Raw genomic sequence first — 20,499 nt, forward strand, 5'->3', positions numbered from 1 at the left:
TTACAACAATAATTTTCCAATTAGGATTTGATGTTGCAACAACATAACTTAAAAAATCAAAAAATATATCTCATTGGATACCAAATAAATTTGATCAATAATCTCAATTAATAAGCTCACATAAAATTTTATTTGATTGATTATATCTTTATACTAAATTAACTATGATTAATACATGTTTGTTTTAGAATATCCTAAAGAATTTTGGAATTTGTTTTCCTGTTTTCATTATAACAAAGAAAGTTCTAAATTTTTTATCTTAACATTTATACAAAAATATATATATACCTATGTATTTTGGATTTTTTTTAATAATCTAAATTTAATAAAAATAATTATTAATAATTTAAAGTATATTATATTATATTACATTTTTACAGATATTTAATTTATAAAACACCAACTTGAAAGTATTCACAATAAATTTCTTATCAAATATAATATATATTTTTTTAAATGTTTTTACTTTAAAATCATAATATTAAAAATTTTGTACAATAAATTTTAAATAAATAAATATTTGGATTTTATCATGTGATTCAATTTTTTTATTTTAAATCAATCAAACAACTATTTCAACCATTCATTTTTGCAATCTATGTTTTATAAATGAGTTGTATATATTTATACATACACTGTCTCTTTATTTTAAAATCACACAGTTTAATAAAACTAAAAATGTGGATTCTATCTAAAATCTATTTATTATTTAACTTTTGGAAAATTTCTCTCGCCTTTAAGCTCTAAAGACTAATTTTGAATAATATTTATAAAAAATAAGTAATAAACTTACATATATATATATATATATATATATATATATATATCATTAGTTTTAACATTTATTTGATTTCTTGTTATTCAAAAAGTAATTATTATATGATTTTAAAAAATTAATAATAAGTTATGTGCATACACAATCCTGAAACTTCATTAAGAGAAAGTTTTCAAATAAATTTAAATAATTTTCAGAAATTCAACATAACAAAGAACTCTTCAAAATAGTCAATTTAAATTTAAATTACCGGTGCAAATTTAAGACCTTCCAACTTTGTAATGACTTATTTAATGCCAATTTGTGATAATATTTTGAAATGGAAGCAGAATAGGAACTAAACAATAAGATAAATCACTCTTAATTAAAAACCTAATTTGTCATACCCATCACAACCAAAACTAATTTGTAACTATTTAAAATTGTGGTGAAAGAATTAGCAGTGTATGAGAGTCATAACTTGTGCAACATACAATGCCTTATTGCATAGATACATATACATATTAACATCTTATTTCAACACACAAATGATATCAAGTAAGCTGACATCTTTGAATTATTTTCCTATGTCAGTATGAGTAACAATGAATTGTGAGATTCATATTGTTATCCCATGTAAGCATGATTTAGCATGCATGCTATCGATTCTCTACTATTTAAAGCAACATGCATGTAATTTATCTTTGACAGACGTCACCTTGAAGGAGATTGAATTTATAAATATTAATGACACTAATTAATAGGTTTGCAACGTTTATGGAAATCATGACATCATCATTGTGAAACCCACAATTACGTTGATTTAACGGACACTAATTCCGCATGCAAAGGAAACCAAACTCTCATAAAAATAACACAATATACGACAAATTTTAGCGATGATCGCGGCTAAAAGTGTTATAGTTTCGAAAAGTAGAAAGCTACGTTTCTCTCAAGCCACTTGCTAACCTGGGAACACGTTCCCGAAGAAGTAACCAAAAGAATGAGTTCCCATGTGCTGCCGATTGTCGTTCCCCAGCTTGCAGGGTACGTCATTCAAAATTCACCCGATGCCTACCTCTAGAAGATTCTATCTTCCTTCACAAAACCACCTGAAAGCAAGAATAGAGCGTGACGTCAGCCGGATTTAGCTCAGATGGCACCGTAGCAAAGCAATGAGTTCTATCACTCCCGCCCATTTCTTGATCGAGTCAACTGGTTTGTTTCCCGTCTCATTGCATGTATCGACAGGTAGTATCTTCATGGATCAGAGGACGATGAAGACTGTCTCAATACGAAGCTCTCTCAATTACGGAAGCCGTGGGGATGGAGTTTCCACCATGACAGTGGTGAAGCTTGTTGCTCTGTGATGATTCTTCGATGATCGTGAGGACTTTTCGTCGTCGGCCTTTGCATGAATCGGTTTTTTCGGGGGGAGTGTATGCATTCGAAGTGAAAGGGAAGGTGGTGTGTATCTGTCCATGGAAATTGTAAAGATACTCCTCGATCTTTGCATAGTTGATTTGATTGTTGGTGTAGGGAACGAGACGATTTTTTTTTACCAGGAGTGAAAGATTTGATTGATTTGCTGGATTGCAATTTGTCAAGTTGCCATTTCCAACTACTGTAACTATTTTTTTTCGCCCACTGGCGTTTCTACGGTGCAGACATGGAGCAGATTACGAGGACAACCTTTTGCAGTGTTGATTTCTTGTTACTGATTGGGAAACTTGTGGTGAGTGATCGCGACCAAGCGGGGAAGAATTGCTTTTGTAACTTATCCGAGTTGTCCAGGCTGGGAGGAGGGAGGAGTAAGAGAGAAGTCGCTGGATAAGCTGTACATATCCGCTCCCTGAGTGATGTCCTCGCTCGGCTTACCTCCGAAGCTCAATTCTATTTGGGGAAGGATCCGTGAGGAAAAGAGGAGGACAGTGTCGGAGAAACTGTAAAGGTTCCGATTGACTTTTTCACCTGGTATAGCGGCGACAGTCCAAATGCATAATAGAATCTTCTGTCCAGTAGCGTTTTTTTGGCATGGACGAGGCAACGGCCTTGATCATAAAATGGTCTCTGTCGTTAACTAACGAACGCATCGCCGTCGCGTTCTATACTTCATCATTTGCCTTCGCTGTGGGATGACGATGTCTGTTAAAGTGTTGATTGCTTAGTGATTCGAATCCTCTGCAGTGTGATTATGATAATGTGCGTAAATGTGAGCAAGTGAAACGTAGTCGAACGTGTTCTCACATTATCAGTTAGACTTGTTTAGTTCTAAGAGTAAGTGAGGTGGAGCCTGCGCTAGAAGAGCTGCTTCGCTGCCTCACCAGTCATCTGCTTACCATTTCTTTTGTCGGTGAAGTAGGTGTCAAGGCCAAGTTTCACAGGCTCTCAGACTGTCCTAGCCGTCATTTGAGCACGAAAATGTCGTTTATGTGGCATCTCATTGGAGTTTAGTGCAGTGATTGGAGGTTTCGTTGAATTGGAAGCAAGGCTGTCGATCGCCATGCTTCAACTCCGAATCGCAATACCAAATTTGGGACTCACTGATTTTCGTATCAGTTGACAGGAGTAGCTTTTAATCCTCAAACTGACATGGTGTTTCTGTTGGAGCTGTAAGTTGTGAATGTCTTTCCTCTGCAAAGTTCTTGGAGTTCTATGGTTATTGCCGCTGAATACCAAGTGTATTCTATCAATCTGAGCTTGTAAATTAATTGAAGATTTCTTTGCCTCTCATCGCAGGAGCTCGTTGACTCTTTTGACTTGAACAATCACATGGATATCACAAATTGCTGGAAATCACATCCTCGTTCTTTCAAATATAGATAACCCTTACTTGATAGGCAGAAAGAAGCATGTATTGATCTCAAGAACTCGAAGGAAATACCGCAGAGCACGCTTGGGAAAAGGTCTTGGAGGGGCGAAGTGAAATTTCAACCATTCAATCATGTTGTCACCATTGGGAATCTACCTGTGCCTGACGTTGCTTGTTTTGCAATGCCAGGCACAAGCACCTGCTGACGGTACGATACACACTACTTTTCTATCTCTGACTTGCTTTGTGCAACAAATATTTCTATCTTTTCGCTGAGGATAATGGTTCTCATCGTAATTTTTTTTACTCAGTGCGTCGATGTCAGCAAATGTTAGTTAGTAGCTGAGCTACTAGGCGGTATCGGTAGTTACTAGGAAGCCTTAATGTCGAAGATCTAATCAATGAGAATGAAGTGACGATAATGGAGAGTAAAGAAATCAGGTAAATGTTGGGAGGGCAGCTAATGATGATGTTTAAGATTCCCTCACTTACATCGTTTGATTCCTTCAATCTAAATTGCCCTGACCTCATGTACTTCGTCCTTGTGTTGCGCAGTAATAGTAACGGGATATGCACAACAATCTCTCACAATGGGGATCAACTATGGAACTTTAGGCGACAACCTTCCTAGCGTAGCTGATACAGTCACTGCAATCAAGGCAATGAAATTTGGAAGAGTAAAGCTGTTCAATCCAAATCCAGACATTCTCGGAGCCCTTGCGAATACGGGTTTAGAAGTCGTCGTGACACTTCCTAATGAAGAAATTGTGGAGGTTGGTGCAAGTTTGGTCTCAGGAGAGTCGTGGGTGGAGCGGCATATTGCACCTTATTACCCTGCGGCAAACATTGTCACTATCCTGATCGGAAACGAAATTTTCACTAGCGATAAGTTCCAATCGACATGGACGTCTCTTGTCCCAGCCACGCAAAACATCCATGCTGCTCTAAGAAGTCGTGGGTGGTCAGGGCATATCAAGATTTCCACAGCCGTAGCTCTTGATGTCCTGGCAACTTCTTTTCCTCCTTCTGCTGGGACATTCCGCGCAGACATTGCCATCTCTGTTCTACAACCATTTCTCTCGTTTCTTACAACAACAAATTCCTACTTGTTCGTGAATGTGTATCCGTTTCTAACTTACACGATCAGTACTGACATCAGTCTTGGCTACGCAATGTTTTCAAATACCACAGAAGTTAACGATGGCGGACGCACGTACACGAACCTAATGGATGCACAGATTGACGCAGTTTATGCGGCTTCAACACACCTCGGGTTCCCCAACTTGCGTATCGCTGTCGGTGAGACCGGATGGCCCACTGCAGGGGATGTCAATCAAACAGGAGCTACAGTTGACAACGCCGCTCTTTACAATCGACGGTTGGTGCTGAAAGTCTTATCCACAACTCATGTCGGTACTCCTGCACGTCCTGGCGTCATCATTCCAACCTATATTTTTTCCCTCTTTAATGAAAATCTGAAGCCTGGAGTTGGCTCCGAGCGCAACTGGGGACTTCTGTACCCGGACTTGACCCCTGTTTACGCTGTAGACCTCACTGGACAGCTCCTTGATCACCAATATGCTCCGAATTCAGTTTCGACAGGTCCTCCATCTTCTCCCTCCAGTGCTGGATCGGGTTCATGGTGTGTAAGTTCAGCAGCTGCCGATCCCGTCACTCTGGAAAACGGTTTGAACTATGCCTGTAACGCAAATGAGGAATTCTGCGCGGCCTTACAGCCGGGACAAAGTTGTCACCTTCCAAACACAGTTGCTAGTCATGCTTCCTGGGCATTCAATAGTTACTGGCAAAAATACAGGAGTGCCGGAGGAAGTTGTTCCTTCGATGGCGCAGCTACACTGACTTCTATCGATCCAAGTAAGAACTTCCCTACACTATCCTTGATTACAGTTAATTTGCAAGTGCTGAGTCATGTGGCTATCATTGGGTTCAACAACATGTGTGCCTTGTGAACCTAATTGTCCTCACTATTTTCTGGTGCATTGTATTATTCAGGTTTTGGAACTTGCTTGTTCCCACACTAAGTCCATGGTAAGTTATGAGATGTTCAAGGAGAAGTAAGAGCTGCAATCAAATGAACGACACCCTCAAGCATCAATTCATAACATAGAACCTACGTCAAAGCCGTAAAAGTGTCAATCATCTTACGATTCATCAAGTAGAACATGTGTGGCAATGATAAACTCATTTGTACCGTGTGGACATCTATCATGGGTCTCTCACGAAGTAGCAAAGTTTTGATCCAGCGAATGTAACATTACAAGTTCGATTCTTCAAATTCGTTCAATTTATTGTCTGTAAAGAATTCTGCAGTATCAAGTTGACAGTTACGAGTCACGCACAAAACTCCAGCCTGTAATTGTGCATGTTTCTCCATGCTTAACTATTCATCCCTCTGCCTTGATATCTCGCTTTCATTAGGCTGCCTGGGTATTGTAGTACTATTAACATGCTATAGTTCGAACGATGTCCCAATTGCTCAGAAGCTCGTCCAGTGAAGACAGTGAGGATGATGGTGAGCCTTCAGTCTCCGGAACGTAACGACTTCTCGACTCCTCTGGCAAGGCAATACTGAGTGATTATTAAATACTTCCGACTTCAAGTTACACTCTGGAATTCGCAGTTTATATTTGATGTAGCTGGTGTGTAAGGAAATTAAATGAGATGTCGGTGTGGGAATCTTGCTTTCATTTGCTGTCTATCAACAGAACTCTCTGAATTTGTTTTTGCTTTTTATTATTCTAGCTTAGAACAAAATTGTCACTTGGTAAATCTACTCCAACTCGAATTTGGGAATTATCTTTGTGAAAAAATTGGTGACAAGTAACAAACATTACATGGAAAAAAAAATTGTAAATTCAATTCACATAACCATCATATAACTGTATTGTTTATATATATATATTGAAATTATATGTTGTAAATAGTCAAATTACGTTAGTTTGTGAAAAGATTGACTGAAAAATTTCAACTTATTTGTTGCAGTCTGAACAACTTTCATGCATAAACACTCTAATTTGCAAGTTTATTTTCCCGTAGAAAGTGAACAGATGGAAATCAATCACACTCATGAAATTATTTATTAAATCAAATTGCAAAATTAACAAATTAAAGAAGCAATTCTGTAAAACAATGAACGAATGAATTATCCAGTTTCCTCTGTTAATGCAAATCTAGAAATTGAGAATAAACAGTATACTTAAATAATTTATTAGTGATATTTAAAATATATATGTAATTTTTTTAAAACATTGTTCAGAATTCTTCTATAAACTGTATAGAATGTAAACTTCGTCATAAAAATGTCACAATAAAAATAAAATATTCTAAATTTAGACAATGGCTCATGATATTATAGTTAAAAATGATCAATAGTAATTAAAACAAAGAAAACAAGAATAGTAATAGAATTGACTTAGTAAAATTCATGACAAATTATGAAGAGATGTGAATCTTTAAAATTCTTAATCACATAAATAAATAAACACAATATATTTTTATTCATTTTTAATCATAAAAATATAAAGCTTGAATTTTTAAAGTATAATAAAAAATAAAACTCATTTGTTATTAAAATTTATTTTAAATTATTATGATGTTTTTGTATTACTAAATTAATCTCATTTATTTATATAATAGTCCATTATAAGAAATATACTATATATATATATATTAAAAATATATATTAAAGATAATATCATCTTTTAAAATTATAAATTTATAGTTTTTACGAAATACAAGAAGAAAAAAAAATAGATATTATATAAATAAATTTGAATAGATTAGAAAAAATAAAAGATGAAAAAAAATTTAAAAAATAAGGATTTAGATCTTATAAATTATGTATAAAGAATGAGGTCATAAACAACATTGTAAAATAGACATATGATGCTACTTCTTTCTATATCAAGGATATGAATTTTAAAGAATTAAAATATCAACATATTCTTGTGTTACTTGAAAAGATTAAAAAATCATTCAAAGATAATACAATATTAAATTGAAATGGCTATTGCCAAAGTCAAGAAGACTTAGAAAGACTTGAGAGAAGATTAAGGACTAGAAAGACATTAATAAGTGAAGAAGGCTTCACTATCGCCTCCATATAAACTCTTAATTAAGAGCTATGTGGCAATGTCCTATAGGACCTCCAAAACATATTGACTTTACAAGATACATATCTTAACTTACAAGGCAAGTTTTTTACATATGTACCACATAATTAGCTTGTTCCGCAAACTTCCAACACATGGTTAACTTGTTGACCAAGTTTCTAACCTATCAATCAATTATAAATACATGTAAAGTCAAAATAGCATCAATGAAGCTTCTAAGAAGCTACTCTAAAATATATTATGAAATAAATAAATTTATATATATTTCTACTTAATCATATAGGTAAATATTAGAATAAATATATATATCCATGACATTGTTCTTCCTTCTAAGGATGAGTTCCGCAAGAAGCGGTCATCATCTTTAATAGATTTTATAATTCTTCATCTTAACTTTGATGGATATCATTCATAAGAAGTATCAAACTTCTTTGTTTCATTTAAAAGATTCTTTGTTGACTCCCATGTTTGTTCATTAATATCATATCTGCATCAATGAATAAGATATTCTAACTTATTTTTGCACCGCCTTGAATCTAAGACTTCTTCTACCTTGAATTCTTCATTAATATCCACTTCAATAAGAGGAGGTAGCATTTGTCTTTTTTTCAAGATATTTACTAACTTATATAGCTTAAGAATAGACATATTATCGTGTTGTGGTTCAGCTACCATGTGAAAATAATGTATTTATATATTTAATATATAATATACTAAACAACATGGTGAAAGCCATATTAGTGGATTTTTTTGATTATAGGATGTAGATAGATTACTAGTTCAAAAAGAAGTTGAATAAAAGGGCTTCTATTAGAATTTATATAACTTTATTTTCTTTTGATAGTGACTTTGAAGTTGATTTTATTAGAAGTAACTTTTAAATATTTAGAATCACCTTTGTTAGATATTGGTGATCTTTAAAGTCTTATTTTGTTTATTTTATATGGTATTTAAGACATATATTATTTAAATCTTCTAAAAAAAAGAGCTGAAGAGGAATTTTGGTAGCAAAAAGAGAATTTACGGCATCTATATGGATGAATGGAGATGGATGATGAAAATCTCCATTCCTATTGGTTAAAAATCATGATCAATGGGCTTCAAGAGGGCTGTCTGAGGCCTTATTAGGAATTAGGGTTATACTTTCGAGCCATTCGAGCTTTTGGAGGCTAAGGTCAACAAGTTTAAGTTTTTGGCTATGGATTTGGTATAAATTTTTAATCAATTGGAGTTTTTATGAAGGAGATATAGGCGTTCAAAGTTAAGATATTGATTTTATACCTACTACTATTCTTTTGGGTATAACACAGGTGTACAAAAAGCAACAGAGGATTGGCAACTAGAATTAGAGAAAAACATTTTGTGACTACACTTTTGGCATATTTTTTGATGGATTCAAAATTGGAATAAAGGAGATATTAGAAATTAAAGTTAGGACTTCAAATCTAAGGGTAGTAAGTAATCGAATTTATTAGTGGTTGTATTTTTAGCTATATCTTGAGTAATTTGATAAGATTTTGACTAATTTTTTTTGAAAGTGTGTATAATTATGTTAATAAATTTTATATATAAGTTTTGTGGCATTTGAATTTTGAATTTTGAGATATAAGGAAAATAATTTTTGGGTACTTGTAGATTAGGGTTTAAAGTACTTGCTAGGATTTCAAAGATGCTAGAAGATTGATAATAGATTTATGGTTCATTTTTTTTGTGATAAAGCTTAAGAATAGAATCTATATTAAATAGAAATTTAAAAAAAAAAATGAATGTTTGAATCAAGAAATATGAATTTCTAAAGTTCAAGATAAAAACATCCTTTGCAAAAAGAAAATATTTTGAAAGGTTTTATTGTAATTTGACCTTTTGTGCAAGATAAAGGGATTTTTGGGAAATATGACATTATATATAATTCAAAGCTAAACTCTCTACAATTAAGTATCCAATGTATTTCCAGATTGCATATCACACCATATGACAACCTGGAATATGAGATAGAACTTTATAGACTCCAATAGATGTAATCAATAAATAACAGAATTGACTTGTTTACAAATAAAAAAAAGGTTCAAGCCTATAATAGTTCAACTTGTCACAAGGACAAGTAGTCTTGATATAATGACAAAGTAGCCATATCTTATCACCCACATTGAATTGTAATTGTTGCTTGTAGTAGGCATCTGCATTAATCTTTTGTTATTTTTAAGCTTTTTTTAATTGCGTCTTTATTGTTGCATATAGTTTTAATAAAAGATTTATCAAATCTTGTGCCAAAAGATTATAAACTTTTAAAAAGTCAAAAATATCAAGTTGTAGATGATAACCATAATTGGCAAAAAAAGATGTTTATTTAATGAAAGAATGTACTGAATTATTATATGCAAACTTTATCAATGGAAAAAGAATTGTCCAATTATCTTCATTATAATTCATGGTACACTTCAAATATTGCTCCAAAAATTAATTCATCCATTTTATTTTTCCATTAATTTAAAGATGAAAAGCCAAAGAGAGCTTTATATCCACCTTTAAAATCTTAATATAAATTGAGTCCTCCTATCTAATATAATATCCTTGGATAATCTATGATAGTGATAGATGTTGTCAAAAAAAAGCTTAGCCATTTCTTCATCTATGATAGATTTTGTATTAGCTACAAAATATGCCATCTTTATAAAATAATCTATTATTATAAATATAGAAACATATAAACATGAAATTAAAATATTTGTAGTAAAATCCATAGAAACAAAAGACTATGGTTGTTCCGAAATAGGTAATGGTTGAAAAAGTTGATAAGATCAATGATAAGAAATTTTGGATATTGAACAAATATCATATGATTATACAAAGTCTTTAACCACCTTTATATTTGAATCCATTAAAAATCTCTAGATATTAGCTCCAAAATATTATTATATCCAAAATCTTTGACAGGTGGAAAATCATGACAAGCTTAAAGAACATGTAATTTTGCTTTATCTTTTTGGAATGTATAATTATCCCTTGAAGTAGAATAGATTATTTTTTAATTAGAATTTAGAAGTATCATGAGACTTAAAAGAATTATTCTTAATATCATGAACAAGAGAATTAAAAGATATACTTGATTGAATTTACTTGACAAAAATTGAATCAATAATCAATGTTGATTTTATTGCTCAAAGGTGAAAATACTTTGGCTTCAAAAAAATTGTTCTTTGTTGATTAAAAGCTACATCTTCTTCTTTTGGTACAAGATAAGAACGTCTAAAAAGGGCATCTCATAAACCTTTTTCTTTTTTTTGGATTTATAATTGAACTTGAAATCAAATCTTGATAAAGACATACTCTAGCTGGCTTGGCAACAATTCAAAACACAAGTTAACATAAAATACTTGACATTCTTGTGATTCATATACATAATAATTAGACTAGAAGTGCCTTCTAAATAATGACACCATTCTTGAAATGAATCCATAATTGCAAGAAGCTCTTTGTTATAGATCTCATAGTTAATTTTAATTATTAAAAATTTCTTAGAATTAAAAGCTGTTAGATCGAGCTTATCATCTGCTTCTATTTGTGATAAAAAAATACTTATAGTAAATTTTGATGCATTTTTTTCCATGAAAAAAGGCTTAAAAAATTAACATGATACAAAATTGATACAAAAATAAATGCTATCTTTAAGGTTTCAAAAGATGTTTCAGCTTCTTTGCTCTACTTAAATTTTTCCTTATATATTAGACGTATAAAAAAAATTATAACTTAAAAAAAAATTAATGAAGATTTGATAATAATTGGCAAAATTTTAAAAAATATTCCACATTTTTTATTGTTTTTAGGATCTTCCAATCTATAATAGTCTAGACTTTCTTAGGATCTATCATTAATCTTTTGTTGAAAATGATATATCCTAAGAAATCAACTTAAGTAGCATGGAATAAATATTTTTTCATCTTTGCATATAATCCTACATTTCTAAAGTTTTATAACATACAACAAACATAAAGATCATGATCTTTTGTATTCTTAGAATAAATAAGAATATTTTCTAAATAAAAAATAATAAAATTATGAAAAAACTCCCAAAAGACATCATGTATAAGATATTGAAAAGCAATTGGTGCATTCATAAATCTAAAAGGTATGACATTATATTCAAAATGACCATACTTAGTTCAAAAAGTATTCTCAACTTGTTTCTTTTTTTGATGTGGACCAAATTTTATGCTCTTCATAGATCTATTTTTGTGTAGATCTTTGTTTGATTGAATTGGTCAAAAAGTCTTGATATTAAATATAAGAGATATCTATTCTTGATGGTGATCTTACTAAGTCATTGATAATCTACATACATTTGTAGAGTTCTATTTTTTTTCTTCCCAAATAAAAGATAAGTTCCTGTTGGAGATTTTGAATGGCATATGAAGTTTTTAGCCAAATTTTTGTCAATGTACTCATTTAATGCAGCCAACTCATTTTGTCATACATTGTAAATTGATCTGAATGGTGGTTGAACTCTTTCTTATAGATCAATTGAACAATCATAGGATCAATGCTTTAAAAGATTATTTGGATTCTTCTTTTCAAAAATGTCACAAAAATCTTAATACTAATTAGAAATACTACTTGATTTTTTTTCACCATCAAAAATAAATATGGCATATATAACAAAAGATAATCCTTCTTTTGTCACATACACCTACTAGTAATGATTTGAATGTACGAAATTTATCTATTTCTACTTCACTATCAATTTTTTTGATTAAATTATAAAAAAAATATTAAAATTATAAGAAATCCAATGTATTTGAGAATTATATTTTTTTAACCATGATAATCTTAAAATAACTAGATTGAAAAGAGATCTTATTATATAAAATACTACTATACTATTATAATATTTAATTGCTATATTTAAAGGAATAATTTCATGAATAATGTCTCCAAAAGATAATAAATAATCACCTACGACTTCTACATGTACAGATTTAGTTTTCTTTACTAAAAATATTTCTTATTTCTTGATAAAGACTTCACTAATAAAACAAGTTGACACTCTTAAATCTATTAATAAAAAAACTTTGTGATTTTTAGGTCCTAAAAATAACTATTACAAAATAAAGTGAGGAATCTAAAATAAGACCTTTACTAGGTGTTATACATGATTACAACCACACAATCTTTATTGTAGCTAAGAAAATATATTTTTTGATACATTTTCTTCTTTGGCAATTATATTTTTTATTTTTGTAATTGCGTTACTTCTTTGGATAATATTGAGCAGTGTATTTAGCTTCTCCATAATATAAGCACAACCCCTCTTGATGATGTCAAGTCATTTTTTTCTTAGTCATTGATATATCATATCAATTTATAGTACTTTCGGCTTTGATAAATAAGTTTTTGAGAACTTGAAAGCTACTGTCATTACTTGGCTTGTTCCTCTCTAGCAAAGTCTTTGTTCTTGATACCTTTTAAATAATCAATTGTTGTATGTAATAGCTTAAGTAATAAAAATTATTACTTAAGCTATTATAAATCTTCATGAATAGAGTGTTGAACTTGTCAACACTATTATAAATCTTCATGAACAAAGTGTTGACAAGTTCATGAAGATTTATAATAGTTATAAATCTATTCTCACTTCTATTAAGTATAGCATCCATGATTTTTCTTTCTATTTCAAACAACTTTATAAATTCATAAGTCAAATTAGAAGAGGGTAATCTACAACCTCTAATATCAAATAAATTTTTTTATAAAGAGAGATAATTCGCTCTCTTTAAGAAAAAAATTGATATTTAAAAACTAAATAATTTATTTAAATGAAGGTGATCTACAATCTTCAAAATATAATAATAAAAGTAGAATAATCTACTTACTTTTAAAATAAGATAAGAATAATAACTTTGTACTCTTATTAAACTATCAAATATATGAACATCAAAGAATTAAAATGTCAATACACTTTTGTGTTATTTGAAAAGACTAAAAAATTACTCAAAAATGATATAATATTAAATTAGAATTGCTATTGCCAAAGATAAGAAGACTTAGAAACTCTAAAGATAAGACTAAGGATTAGAAAGGCATTGATAAGAGTGAAGAAGGCTTCATTCTTGCCTCCATATATACAATTAATTAGGAGCTATGAGGCAATGTCCTATAAAACCTCTAAAATGTATTGACTTTGTAAGATATGCATCTTGACTTACAAGACAGGTTTTCTATATGTGCACCACTTAGTGTCAATGATAAGAACTCGATGAAAAAATAATTCAGACAAGTAAGCCTTCACTCAAAGAAATGTAACAAAATATAAATAAACAAGTATGTGTATTGAAAGAGAAACTGGGATGGCTATTGCTAAAAGACAAGAAAACTAGAGGCCCTTGAAACTAGACTGGAAGCAAGAAAGGAGTTGACAAGAGTGAAAAAGGCTTCACTCTTGTCTCTATATATACTATTTAACTAGAGGCTATGTGGCAACGTTCTAAAGGACCTCCAATATGTGTTGACTTTGTAGGACACATGCCTTGACTTACAAGGCAAGTTTTTCTACGTGTGGACCACATAGTTAGCTTGATCTTCAAGCTAACAATATGTGCGGCATATGGCCAACTTGTTGACCACGTTTCTAATCCAAAAAGTCAATTAAAGACACCTATGAAGTCAAAGCAATGTCTATGAAGCTTCTAAAAAGCTTCATATTAAATACTATAGAATTAATTTACTTTTACCTACTTTTACTTACTTCCACCTATTTTTATATGTAATAAATAGCTTACATGAGTATGTCCATGACATTACCCTTCCTTCTAGGGTCGAGTTCCATGAGGAGTGGTCATCATATGTTGAGACAATCTATGATGCGACAAATTGTATTTGCCACATACTCTGATCTTTGTTCTCTTCGAAGATGATTGATAGGGCCTCTCAACCATCGATAGTATCTTACATTAGGGCGGGAAGACCACCCAGTTATTTTATCATTGTTGAGGCCTTCATAACTTCCTTTGAATAGAACATTTGGAACACCATTAGGAGTTGTTCCTATCTCTAGTAAAATCACCAAACATTGGGAGTCTCTTTTCAAATCGTGATACCAAACGCGTTGTATCTCGCCATCTACTCAAAGAAGAATATGTCATTCTTGAAGATCTTCATCTCGATTGCGTCGACTTGAAGGTTGTGACAATCATAATGTCTCGTCTAGCAAATCAACAAATGAAGGCTCTTGAGTCAAATCGGCTGGTTGTTGGTTCTCCATCTCCAGAGCGTCACAACTACAAAGAAGCTACAAACAAGGATTGAAAGTAGAATGTTATCTTGCCTAGATGTTATTTCTTCAATGTTATCTTGCCTAGATGTTCTTGTTATAAAGAAGGTTTTCATCTTGATTTTGATCGATGTCATCGATGAAAAGCCTCCACCGCCTTTGCTGCATTTGCAAGATTCTTTATTGGCTCCCATGTGTGTTCACTAATACCATATCCGCACCAATGGACAAGATATTCCAATCTATTTTGGCGCTGCCTTGAATCTAAAACTTCTTCTACTTCAAACTCTTCATTATTGTCCACTTCTATAGGAGGAGGTGGAGCTTGTCGTCTTCTTGGTATGTCCACTGTCTTGTATGGTTCAAGAAGAGACACGTGGAATACTAGATGGATTTTCATTGACTCCGGTAGATGTAAATGATATGCAACTGGATTAATTTGTGTAAAAATAGAAAATGGTCCTAGCCTTCGATAGTCCAACTTGTCACAAGAACGAGTAGTCTTGATATTGCGACGAAGTAACCATACCTTGTCACCCATGTGGAATAGTGGTTATTCTTTTTGATAGACATCCGCATTGACCTTTTGTTGTTCTTAAGCCTCCTTTAACTGCGCCTTCATCGTTGTATGTAGCTGTGATAAATGAATCGCCAAATCTTTTGCAGCAAGATTATCAACTTTTAAAAAGTCAAAAGTATCAAGTCGTGGATGATAATCATAATTAGCAAAGAAAGGTGTTTGTTTTGTAGAAGAATGTATCGTGTTATTGTAAGCAAACTCTGCTAATGGTAAAAGAGTTGTCCAATCATCTTGTTGGTAGTTAATGGTACATCTTAAATATTATTCCAAAACTTGATTAATATGCTTCGTTTGTCCATCAGTTTGAGGATGGAATACCGAAGATAGTTTTATATCCACTTTAAAGAATCTTGAAAAGAGTCCACCAAAATCTTGATACACATTGTGTTCCCCTATCTGATATTATATCCTTAGGCAATCCATGATAGCGATAGATATTATCAAGAAAGAGCCTAGTTGTTTCTTCACCTGTGATACATTTTATACATGGTACAAAATGTGCCATCTTGGTAAGACGATCTACTATCACGAATATAGAGTCATAAGAACTTGAGATTGGAAGATCCGTAATGAAGTCCATAGAAACAGAAGACCATGGTTGTTCTGAAATGGATAATGGCTAAAGAAGTCCAAAAGGTCGATGAAGAGGAGTTTTTGATCTTGAGCAAACATCACATGATTGTACAAAATATTTGACTGCCTTCCACACTTGAGGCTACCAAAAATCCCTAGATATCAGCTCTAAAGTCTTATTATATCCAAAATGTTCTACTGCTGGGAAGTCGTGACAAGCTTGAAGAATACGTAAATGTGCTTCTCCTTCTGAAACATATAGGCGTCCTTCAAAATAGAATAGGTTGTTTTTGAATTTAAATTTAGAAGAATCATGAGCTTTAAAAGAATTATTCTTGATATCATAAACCAAAGGGTCTGAAGACATACTTAACTGGACTTGCTTAAGAAAAGTTAAATCAACAGTCAATGTTGATTTTATTGCTTGAAGTTGAAATTGCTCCGGCTTCAAGAAAACCATTCTTTGTTGCTTAAAAGCTGCATCTCCTTCTTTTGGTGCAAGATAAGAACATCTCGACAAGGCATCAGACAAACCTTGTTGTTTTCTTGGCCGATAAGTGATGATGAACTCGAATCTTCATAAAGACAAGCTCCAACAAGCTTGACGACGCTTTAATACGCGTATTGATATAAAATACTCGAGGTTCTTGTGATCTGTATACACGATGACTGGACTATAAGCGCCTTCTAGATAATGATGCCATTCTTGAGAAGAATCCATAATTACAAGAAGTTCTTTGTCGTGGATCTCATAATTAATTTCTGCTGCTGAGAATTTTCTTGAATGAAAGGCTACTGGATGAAGTTTGTCATCTATTTCTATTTGTGATAAAACCACACCCAGAGCAAATTCTGATGTATCTGTTTTCATAAAGAACGCTTTGGAAAAATCAACACGATATAAGATTAGTGCAGAAACAAACGTTGTCTTCAAAGATTCAAAAGTAACTTTCGCTTCTTGATTCTATTGGAGTTTGTCTTTACAAGTCAAATGTGTAAGTGAAGCTGCAACTCAAGAGAAGTCCTTCATAAAGATCCAATAGTAGTTGGCAAATTCCAAAAAGCATTAGATATCTCTTACCATTTTTGGGATCTTTCAATCTATAATAGTTTGAACTTTCTTAGGATCCATCATAAGTCCATCATTTAAAATGATGTAACCTAAAAAATCGACTTGAGTAGTATGGAATACACACTTTTTTATCTTGGCATAGAGTCCTGAATCTCTTAATTTTTGTAACACATGACGAACATGAAGTTCATGTTCTTTTGGATTCTTAGAATAGATCAAGATGTCGTCTAGATAACAGACCACAAAATTTTTCAAAAACTCTCGGAAAACATCATTCATTAAATGTTGAAAAGCTGTTGGTACATTTGTATGTCCAAAAGGCATGACATTGTATTCAAAATGTCCATACCTAGTTCGAAACGCAGTCTTTCATTCATCTCTTTCTTTAATGAGTACTAGATTGTATGCTCCTTAGAGATCTATTTTTGTATAGATCTTAGCTTGATTCAGCAGATTAAGAAGTCCAGATATTAAAGGTAGTGGATACGTGTTCTTGATTATAATCTTATTAAGTGCTCGATAATCAACACACATCTGCAATGATCCATCTTTTTTCTTCACAAATAGAATTGGAATTTCTGTCGGAGATTTAGAATGGCATATGAAATTCTTGGCTAGATTTTCTTCAATATACTCCTTAAGTTTAGCCAACTTATTTTGTGATAAACTGTAGATTGGTCCAAATGGTGGTTGTGCTCCTTCTTGAAGGTCAATTGAGCAATCATAGGGACGATGTTCCGGGAGTGTATCTGCATTCTTTTTTTCAAATACATCTTGAAATTCTTGATATTGGCTTAGAATGTTACTTGAAGTCTTTCTACCAAAAGAAACAAGTGTGGCATAAATAATATATGGTGATTCTTTCATAGCAGCATACAAAAAAGCTTTTGTACCTATAAATATGGGTTTAATTGAAGTGGACTTATGACTCTCTACTTGATTAACTACACTATTATTTATACTTTTAAGAAAAGTAAGAGTTCAAGAAATCCAATCTATTTGAGTGTTGTATTTTTCTAACCACGATAAACCTAAAATGACTGGATTAGAAGGAGATCTAATGATATTAAATACTACAAAGCTATTGTTACCATTGATTATTACTTATATAGGAAGGATTTTGTGAGTAATATCTCCAAAAGACAATGGACGACCATCTATGACTTCTACATGAACAGGTTTAGTTTTCTTTACTAAAGATATGCTATATCTTTTAGTAAGTTTTTCATCTAAGAAACACGCCAAGGCTCTTGAACTTAACAAGGCAGAGGCTTTGTAATGTTTAGGTCCTAAAATAACATTTAATGTAAAACAAAGAGAGGGCTCTAAGGAGAGAATAGGACCTTTACTAGATGTTGTGCAAGGTTCCATCCGCACGGTCCCTATTGTAGCTGGACAAACTCGTTTTCCGACATATTGTCTTCTTTCACAGCCATACTCCTCATTTTGTGATTGCGTCATTTTTTTAGACAATGTTGAGCAGTGTGCTTTGGTTCACCTCAATATAAACATAATCGTTCTTGACAACGACAACGAGTCTTTTCTTGCTTAGTAAGAGGTTTGAAACGTACTGCATCAATTTGCATATCTTCTACTTCCGAATATATGTGTTGAAGAGGTGTTGGTGTTGCCATTGAATTATAGTAACGTTGAGGTCCACTTGTACGGTTCTCAGATCGAAATTCAAAAAGGTGATTATCACACTTCATAGCAAAGTCAATTGCTTGACTCAATGTTTGAAGATCAGATAAGTTGAGCATTAATTTTTTTTATCTCATATTGAAATCCATATAAAATTGGCTAATAAGTGCAGCATCATCCCACTTGATATCAGTTGCAAGTTGTTAAAATTATGAAGCGTACAATGTCACTGATTGATTGTCTTGTCGTAAAATACAGATCTTATTAGTTGCTACACGAATTACATCATGTTCTCCATACATGGATCAAAACTTCGCCAGAAAAGCCTGTAGATTATCCAATATTGGATCTCGTCGTTGAAGAAAAGATGAAAACCACGATAGTGTTGAACCTGAAAGAAGTGTATCAATGAATCTAACTTGCAATCTTGGAATTGAATAGCTTTGGGATTGAAGTTCAATCATAAGTTGCACTTGATTGATAAATCCTCGAAACTTGGATCTGGTGCCATCAAACTTCTCGAGTAGGGTAATTCTTGATTCTCTAATACTAGAAGGGCGTTCCACCATAGGAAAAAGGACATAGTTTGGTGCAGATGTTGAAGTAGCTCCAACCATTTCTATATCTTCACTTCCTACCAATCTTGTTTCTCTTTGTGGTAGTAAATTGAGTTGATGCATATTAAGCATTAACTCCTTCAAATACTCTTGCATTTGTGCCATTGCACTCTTCATTTCAACAAGTTCTGTCATGATAACACTTAAAAAAAAAAAGATGTCTAATATCACTTAAGACAAATAGAAGAGAGGACTTGAGAACAAAAAAAATACTAAAGACAATATCAGTTTAGAAGAGGGTAATCCGCAACTTCTAATATGCTTATATCTTATCAAAAAAAAGGGATAATCTACTTTTAATTAAGATTAGACAAAGCTCTGATATTGTAGGTGTACTCTTTTCAATCTATCAAGTACAAGAACTCAATGAAAATGAATATAGACAAGTAAGCCTTCACTCAAAGAAGGGTAACAAAATATAAATAAACAGGTATGTATATTAAAAGAGAAACTGGAATGGCTATTGCCAAAAGATAAGAAAACTAGAAGCCCTTGAAACTAGACTAGAAATAAGAAATGAGTTGACAAGAGTGAAAAAGGCTTCACTCTTACCTCTATATATACTATTTAACTAGGGGCTACGTGGCAACATTCTATAGGACCTCCAATATGTATTGACTTTGTACGACACATGCCTTGACTAACAAGGCAAGTTTTTTTATGTGTGGGCCACATGTTAGCTTGATCTTCAAGCTATCAACATGTGGCTTTAAGCTAGCACATGGCCAACTTGTTGACTACGTTTTTAATCCAAAAATCAATTAAAGACACCTATGAAGTCAAAGCAATATCAATAAAGCTTCTAGGAAGCTTTCATATTAAATACTATAGAATTAACTTACTTTTACCTACTTTTACTTACTTCTACTTATTTGTATATGTAATTACTAGCTTACATGAGTTTGTCCGTGATACTTAGTTAGCTCATTCTACAAACTATCAACACATGGTTAATTTTTTGATCAAGTTTTTAACCTACCAATCCATTACAAATACATGTAAAGTCAAAGTAGCATCTATGAAGCTTTTAGGAAGCTTTTCTAGAAAATATTA

General features: G+C 32.3%; 1 protein-coding gene across 9 annotated transcripts; it reads left to right on the forward strand.

Annotated features, from left to right (window-relative positions):
• Positions 1-1,870: 1,870 nt before the first annotated feature.
• LOC112277830 (putative glucan endo-1,3-beta-glucosidase A6) lies at positions 1,871-5,899 on the forward strand. Of its 9 annotated transcripts, none has more exons than XM_024510597.3 (6): positions 1,871-2,244; positions 2,422-2,489; positions 3,214-3,366; positions 3,494-3,774; positions 4,122-5,441; positions 5,580-5,899. In XM_024510597.3, exons 4-6 carry the CDS (start codon positions 3,699-3,701, stop codon positions 5,606-5,608), a joined length of 1,425 nt encoding a protein of 474 aa, XP_024366365.1. In that variant the 5' UTR covers positions 1,871-2,244; positions 2,422-2,489; positions 3,214-3,366; positions 3,494-3,698; the 3' UTR covers positions 5,609-5,899. The 9 variants fall into 9 exon arrangements, with proteins under 9 accessions (XP_024366365.1, XP_090104261.1, XP_024366363.1 ...); XM_090248135.1 differs by having other exon boundaries at positions 1,871-2,221; positions 3,117-3,366; XM_024510595.3 differs by having other exon boundaries at positions 1,871-2,221; positions 3,209-3,366.
• Positions 5,900-20,499: the final 14,600 nt, after the last annotated feature.

This window comes from Physcomitrium patens, chromosome 26, assembly GCF_059467195.1.
Source record: "Physcomitrium patens ecotype Gransden chromosome 26, ASM5946719v1, whole genome shotgun sequence".
Taxonomy (NCBI): domain Eukaryota; kingdom Viridiplantae; phylum Streptophyta; class Bryopsida; order Funariales; family Funariaceae; genus Physcomitrium; species Physcomitrium patens.